This window comes from Salvelinus sp. IW2-2015, linkage group LG17, assembly GCF_002910315.2.
Source record: "Salvelinus sp. IW2-2015 linkage group LG17, ASM291031v2, whole genome shotgun sequence".
NCBI lineage: Eukaryota > Metazoa > Chordata > Actinopteri > Salmoniformes > Salmonidae > Salvelinus > Salvelinus sp. IW2-2015.
This window is the reverse complement of record NC_036857.1, coordinates 5928859-5936914: the sequence shown is the minus strand read 5'-3', so window position 1 is coordinate 5936914 and position 8056 is coordinate 5928859. Positions and strand designations below refer to the sequence as shown.

At 44.9% G+C, this 8056-nt stretch overlaps 1 protein-coding gene across 1 annotated transcript in view; it reads left to right on the top strand.

Moving 5' to 3' along the window:
• Positions 1-83: 83 nt before the first annotated feature.
• LOC111976853 (uncharacterized) overlaps positions 84-8056 on the top strand; it is a 32524-nt gene continuing 24551 nt past the window's right edge. Inside the window, exon 1 of the mRNA XM_070448163.1 lies at positions 84-294. Coding sequence (XP_070304264.1) covers positions 84-294 — 211 coding nt within the window. The remainder of the gene's footprint in view (positions 295-8056) is intronic.

Genomic DNA, 8056 nt, shown 5'->3' with positions numbered 1-8056 from the left:
TCCACCTCCACCCACCAACCAAACAACTAATCCACCCATACACCAATGAAGGATAAAAGAGATTGGACACCACATCACGTCCAATGACGTGCTGTCTAATCCTCCCTACATCGCTCTATCACCTGGCTTTACGGGATCACTGGCATGCCCTCAGCCTGGTCAGCTCTGGATCACTGGCATGCCCTCAGCCTGGTCAGCTCAGGATCACTGGCATGCCCTCAGCCTGGTCAGCTCGGGATCACTGGCATGCCCTCAGCCTGGTCAGCTCGGGATCACTGGCATGCCCTCAGCCTGGTCAGCTCAGGATCATATTGAAATCAAACTTTATTTGTCACATGTGCCGAATACAACAGGTGTAGACTTTACCGTGAAATGCTTACTTTACAAGCCCTTAACCAACAATGCAGTTCAAGAAGAGTTAAGAAAATGTTTATCAAATAAACTAAAGTAAAAAATAATAAAAAGTAACAAAATAACAATAACGATGCTATATACAGGGGGCACCGGTACCTAGTCAGTGTGCGGGGGTACAGGTTAGTCAAGGTATGTTGTACATGTAGATAGGGGTGAACTGACTTTGCATAGATAATAAACAGTGAGTAGCAGCAGTGTACAAAACAAATGGGGGTGGGGTCAATGTAAATATACCGGGCGGCCATTTGATTAATTGTTCAGCAGTCTTATGGCTTGGGGGTAGAAGCTGTTAAGGAGCCTTTTGGTCCTAGACTTGGCGCTCCGGTATTGCTTGCCGTGCGATAGCAGAGAGAACAGTCTACGACTTGGGTGACTGGAGTCTCTGACAATTGTATGGGCTTTACTCTGACACCGCATATTATATAGGTCCCGGATGGCAGGAAGCTTGGCCCCAGTGATGTACTGGGCCGTATGCACTACCCTCTGTAGCGCCTTACGGTCAGAGGCCGAGCAGTTGTCATACCAGGCGGTGATGCAACCGGTCAGGATGCTCTCGATGGTGCAGCTGTAGAACTTTTTGAGAATCTGGGGACTCATGCCAAATATTTTCCGTCTCCTGAGGGGGGGAAAAGGTTTTGTTGTGCCCTCTTCACGYCTGTCTTGGTGTGTTTGGACCATGATAGTTCGTTGGTGATGTGGACGCCAAGGAACTTGAAACTCTCCACCCGCTCCACTACAACCCCGTCGATGTTAATGGGGSCCTGTAACAACCTATGTGTTGTGATAATTGCGTTGTTGGCTCTATAACCTGTTAGTTCATATCTCTTGACACCGTGATATATAGGCCTAAAGGCCGTGACAATAAGAAGACACAGTGGCAGAATAAATTCAACCACACATTTGTTTCATCACAAAACCGGAGAGCAACATCTGTCCGGTGAAGTCCACAAAACATATAACAAACAGGTACATGATCTACAGCATGGTCAAGCGAGTTCATGTTAACACATTTTTGGGACAGCAAAACAACTATTGATTTAGAGTTAGGCTACCGCAGGTCGCAAAGAAAACAGGAGCTGCCTCCACTATTCCAGCACCATTTCACCACTTCCGCTATACTACATATTCTATCCATACTGTATATACAGTGTATATTATATATGGGTCACTGGCATGCCACYGCCCGGTCAGCTTGGTCAGGCTAACATTGCATAATTCATTGTTTGATTTGATAGATACGTTATTTAATGGTGTGCTATCCAATCTCTTTCACTAGGGACTTCACTACGTGAGGATTTAGCACCAGACTCTACATGAGAAATTGCCTGAGAGGGAGTGTGTTATCTGTGATTCACACCAGGAATGATGTGGCTGACCGAACTGACTGGACTGACCCAACTGAGGCCACGCCAGTGACCCCCGAGACCCCAAAATACCCTGTGACCTTTAGCCTTAGCCCAGGGGAATGGAGAGATGGATGGATGAGGGAGAGGTCAGGGAGGGATGGAGGAGGGATGGAGGGAGGAGGGAGGGAGGAGGGAGGGATGGGGGTAGGTAGGAGGTAGTGGTAGGTAGGGAGGATGGATGGATGGAGGATGGAGAGGGAGGAGGGAGGGAGGAGGGAGGAGAGGCGAGGGGGAGGAGGGGGAAGGCGAGGGAAGGGAGATTGCGCAGGGGAGGGAGAAAGGAGGGAGGGAGAATGTAGGAGGATGGATGATGGATGGATGGGATGGGATGGAGTGAGGATGGAGATGGATGGATGGATGATGGTGGGGATGATGGATGGATGGATGATCGGGATGATGAGTGAAAGGTCTCGAGTGGAATAGAGACTCTTTTGGCACACAAACACAAACACACACACACACACACACTACTAACACACACACATCACACACACACACATCACACACACACACAGACACACACAACACACACACACACACATGGCAAGCCCGCCCGGATCTACGAGTGTTAACAATCACGTTCTCGCCACTAATTTCAAAACCTCGATGTCCTTTTTCAAAACTCTAGCACAAAACTCAAAACGATCATACACTTGTAACCACAGCTGTCCAATGTTCAAACATTGCATTGTGCATTCATATCTTTAAAGAAACTTGCACTTGCAGAATCATTGGTTACAATAAAGCTCATTATCATGAAATACCATGAGGACACATTCATTTCAGATCAGCCCACCACACAGAATCCATAGTTCACTGTGTAGTTGTTCTAACAAATCATGAAATATTGTAGTACAAAATATGTGATACATATTTCATTATGGTACTACACGTAAATACATCACTGTAAAAGGACTAGTAGAGATAATACCTCAGACATAGTGGAATCATTGAACAAAAGATGACATTTATTGATAAAATACAATAAAATCACAACATAGGTTTCTTTGAATCAAAGCAAAAATAATTACCTATAAAAAAATAAACAACAGTTAAAGGTCAACTGCAGTGTTACTCACCTGGCTTACTGTAAAAACAAAACAAAGGGTTGATTACTGTACTTCTATATTTCCATCAATCCTGTCTTGTGGATTTGGCCACAGGTTCTCATCCACATCACAATGGATGTTTTCATTAGCCAAACATCTTGGAAGGAATCTTCGGGCGAATCCAGGCCTGACACTGGTCTGCCGTGATGTCATTGCATGCGTCATCCATGGCCTGGAGAAGGGCGGCTGTTCGTGAGGGCGCCTATCTCATACCTTCCACCTCCACGTGGAGAAAAATTCCTCAACCGGGTTAAAGAAAGGAGAGTATGGGGGTAAGCACAGGGTGGTAAATTGTGGATGGGCCTGWAACCATGCTTGCACCATTTGAGCATGGTGGAACCTGACGTTATCCCACACAATGACATAGGTCTTGCCATCAGCTCTACAGACCTGATTTAGCTCATCAAGGAAGGTTACATTAGAACAGTGAATCATGTGGCTGCCTGCAACTCAATATATAGAGTATATAGAGTAGAGAGCTTTAAATGTTGTTCAACCAAACATTCGAACGGGCAAGATGCGTAATCTAAGCAACTTTGACCGTGGTATGATTGTTGATTCCACACATGGTGATTCCAGCATCTCAGAAACAGCTGCCCTCCTGGGATTTTTACGCACAACAGTCTCTAGAGTTCACAGAGAATGGTGCGATAAACAAAACACATTCAGTGAGTGGCAGTTCTGTGGGTAAAACCACCTTGTTAATGAGAGAGGTCAGAAGAGAATGTCCATTCAAGCTAACAGAAAGGCCACAAATGCTCAAATAACAGCTGTTTAAAACAGTGGTGTGCAGAAGGGCATCTCTTAACATACAACACTGTGAATAATTCAGGCTGTTTTGGAGGCAAAAGGGGGTCCTACCCAGTACTAGATAGGTGTACCTAATAAAGTGGCCGGTGAGTGTACAGTAATGTCAAATCTGAAAACATGGTCTGGAAAAGTGGTACATGGGACCATAGAAACAGTGTCTGATAAAGAATGATGATGAAATATTACATCCATAGATAATGWAGTCCAATTGGTTCATGTTCCACGGTAATTGGTGTCAATGGATCTCGTTATCCTGAAACTTTCATGATCTAAACATGGAATATTGTTCATCAGTTTCCATAAAACTATGCATTAATAAGAGTAACGCAACAGTTACTTATCGTTTTGAGCAGTTGTATCAATTGATAGTTAGATCATTGTTATGAAATTAATAGACAGTCATCTCAGATGTAATGTGTGAATTGCATTTTGAAATGGTAATACTTTGATGTTAAGTTGTGTCATTTTGAACAGGTGATTTTAGTTCAATGAACAAATGATCTTAGCTTTATGTGTATTGTATCCAAGCAATTGGAAAAAGTGTTAGAGTTTTGAAAAATTTGCAATTTTATCATTGGTTGTGAGTTTTGTGTCTAGAGTTTTGAAAAATGACATCAAGGTTCTGAAATTAGTGCCAAAGTGATTGTAAAAAACTGTAATGATGCAGCTTCCTCTTTCTCCTGCTAATGGGCTTAACTCTGGCTGGGTGTACTGTCCTCGTACATACATCAGTGTTCATTACAGTATAAATCCAGACAGTGGTTAAAGCTTTACATCAGCCCAGATACTAGATAGGACTAAAGCGTACCAGGAACCATGGGAAACTGTTGGGATACAGGCCCAACAGGCCAGATAGAGCTACAGCTTCCCTAACAGCTGTCGACTGGCCCCCGAGGCAGTGCTAGAACAGAGCTATAGCCTAACACAGGACAGAACAGCACGCCAGATACGGCTGCAGCTAGACAGCCACCATCCCCCCACCTGCACCATTCACCACTGACTGACTGAATGAATGAATGAATGAATGAATGAATGAATGAATATGTGCACATGGACATCATTATGGTATTCAGTTTGGGTTCCATCCGTACATTCTAGAACTCTCTGGTGAAATCATTCAACACTGACTGGAAACACAATGAAAAAAAATACTAATAATGACTCAGAGGACCTATTCAACCACAATAAATCACAAGTATTATCCGTACTGGGCTATTAAGTACAGAGAAAATTGATCAATAGTGTGAAAAGCCCCTCCCGTATTTTAATTTTAGTGCACTTACTTAATACCTGTGGTCTATCCAGCTCATCAAATCAACTACCCATCCAGTAATACTAATTACTCGGCTGTCTACTCTCTGTTCAAGTCAAGACGCCTACATGCCCACAGGCTGTTCCTTGTATTGTGGGATAGCACTACCAGTACTTATCTACTTAATCTTGTACCTAATCGCATCTCGGTGAACCTACAGGACTCAACTATACACTTCCTCACGTGATATCAACTCTCAGGCTATCTCTATATTTACTCGATTGTTCTCTGCTTAGTCTATCCCATTACCTGCGGATAATGTCTAAATGTAGCTTTAAGAGTACAGAACACAAAATTGCGTCGATTGACCGTTCATATTATCCTCTGATGACAAATCTGTGGTTTGCCATTACTCGTTATGTCGATATAACTACAGGTTGTTGGCGGTAGCTTAAATACGCTCTGGGTAGCAGGATACAGACACAGACCCTGTACTTTATAGTATTTTTTATTTATAAATTGCGTAACACAGTGTCTACTGGCCAGTACTGCTACCATTAACAGTTTGGTACCTTACCCCAGGATACGAACGCTGGTTATCACTTTTTACATTTACCAGGTACTGGTATGCTCAACAACCGCAGATACAGGAACAACCCTGTTATCACTGTGGTTACATACGTACTGGTAGCTACCAGATCAGAACAGCCTGTTATCACTGTGTTACATACAGTAACTGTAGCTACCCTAGACAGAACAACCTGTTATCACTGTGTTCCAATTACAGTACTGTAGCTACGCAGATACAGACAAGACCTGTTATCACTGTGTTACCTTACAGGTACTGGTAGTACCTCTAGATACAGAACAACCTGTTATCACTGTGTTACCATTACAGTACTGTAGCGTACCCAGATACAGAACAACCTTTTATCACTGTGTTTACAGTACTGTAGCTCGCAGATACAGAACACCTGTATCATTTCACTGTGTTCATGAGTAGATGTACGCATACCACCAGATACAGAACAACCTGTTATCACTGTGTTACCATTACAGTACTGTAGCTACCCAGATAACCAGAACAACCTGTTCACTGTGTTATCCAATTACAGTAACTGTAGTACTACCCAGATACCAGAACAACTGTATTCACGTGTTAATTACAGTACTGTAACTACCCCGATACAGAAAACCTGTTATCACTGTGTTACGCATTACAGTACTGTAGCTACCCAGATACAGAACAACCTGTTATTCATGTGTTATAACAGTAGCTGTAGCTACCCAGATACAGAACAACCTGTTATCACTGTGTTACATTACGTTACTGTAGACCAACCAGATACATGAACAGCCCTGATCACTGTGTTACCATTCAGTACTGTAGGCTACCCAGATACAGAACAACCTGTTATCACTGTGTTACCATTACAGTACTGTAAGCCTAATACCTCAGTATATACAGAACAGTGTTATCACTGTGTTACGACAGTAATGTGCTGACCCAACGACCAACGATCGTTACCATACATTACTATACCAGTACGAACAAAAACCTGTTATTCACGTGTACAGTACTGTAGCTACCCCAGATACAGAAGCACCTTTAGCACTGTGTTCATTACAGTACTGTATAAGAGCCTACCCCAGATACAGAACACACCTTACCACTGTGTTACCATTACAGTTACCTGTAGCTACCCAGATACAGACAGACTTTATCACTGTGCTTACCATTTACAGTACTGTAGCTACCCAGATACAGAAACAACCTCGTTATTCCACCCTTGTGCTTTAACCATTACAGTAGCGTAGCACCCAGATGACAAGAACCACCTGCGGTGTGGTCCTTGTTCTCAGGTTAGGAGTGGAAGTAGCTGGCAGGTTAAAAGCAAATAAATAAATACGAGGCTTTCACACTATTAATCAACCTGTTAGCTAATAAGTGATTTCTATTGGGGGAAGGGAGGATAAAGCATGATATCAGCAATATCAGCATATCAGTCATTCACGACCAGTCGTCCTTATCCAATGACATAGATGCTTGGTAATGACGCGACATTCAGGTTGAAAGCTTTGGTGTGTTGTGTGTGTGTGTTTGTGTATGTTGTTGTGTTGTTGGTGTGGTGTTGTGTTGTAATTGTGTATGTTTGTGTGGTTTCGATTTGTGGTGTGTGTGGTGTTGTGTGTTGTGTGTGTGTGTGTGTGTGTGTGTGGCCGCGTGGTGGTTGTGCTATCAGCACCAGAGAGTTAACAAACATGCACAGCTCCACCCAGCACACCACACACACAAACAAACCACCTACACGACACACAACACACACACACACACACACACCACACCACCCCAGCACACCGACAACAACACACACACACACCCACACACCACACACAACACACGCATAGTTTGAGATCTGATAAGACGTTGGTTCTCCAACCTAAATTCCCATCGTTCCAAAATGACCCTCCCAATGTTACTTGTTGTATCGTGTTATTATTGTTCAATTGTCCCTGGCTGCCTCGCTGCCTCCTGCGCGTTGCCTTCCTGCCCTGTTCTGCTGTCTGCCTGTTCTGGCGCCTGCCTGGTTCTGCCTGGCCTGTCTGCCGTGTCTGCCTTCTGTCTGCCTGCCTGCCTTGTCTGTCTGTCTGTCTGGTGCTGCCTGCCTGTCCTGCCTGTCTGTCTGTCTGTCTCCGTCCTGCCTGTCTTGCACTGCTGCCCTGCCTGTCTCCTGTCTGTCGCCTGCCCTGCCTGCCTGCCAGTGTCCCTGCCTGTCCTGTCTGTCCTGCCTGCCTGCCGCTGCCTGCCCTGCCTGTGTGCCTGCCTGCCTGCCTCCCGCCTGTTTCTGCCCGTCTGTCTGTCCTGTCTGCCTGCCGTCTGCTGCCTCCTGCCTGCCTGTCTGCCTGGCCTGCCTCTGCCTGCCCTGTCCTGTCTGCCTGCCTGCCCTGTCTGCCCTGCCCTGTCTGCCTGCCTGTCTGTCTGCCTGCCTGCTGTCCCTGCCTGTCTGCCTGCCTGTCTGTCTGCCGCCTGCCTGTGTGCCTGCCTGTCTGCCTGTCTGACTGCA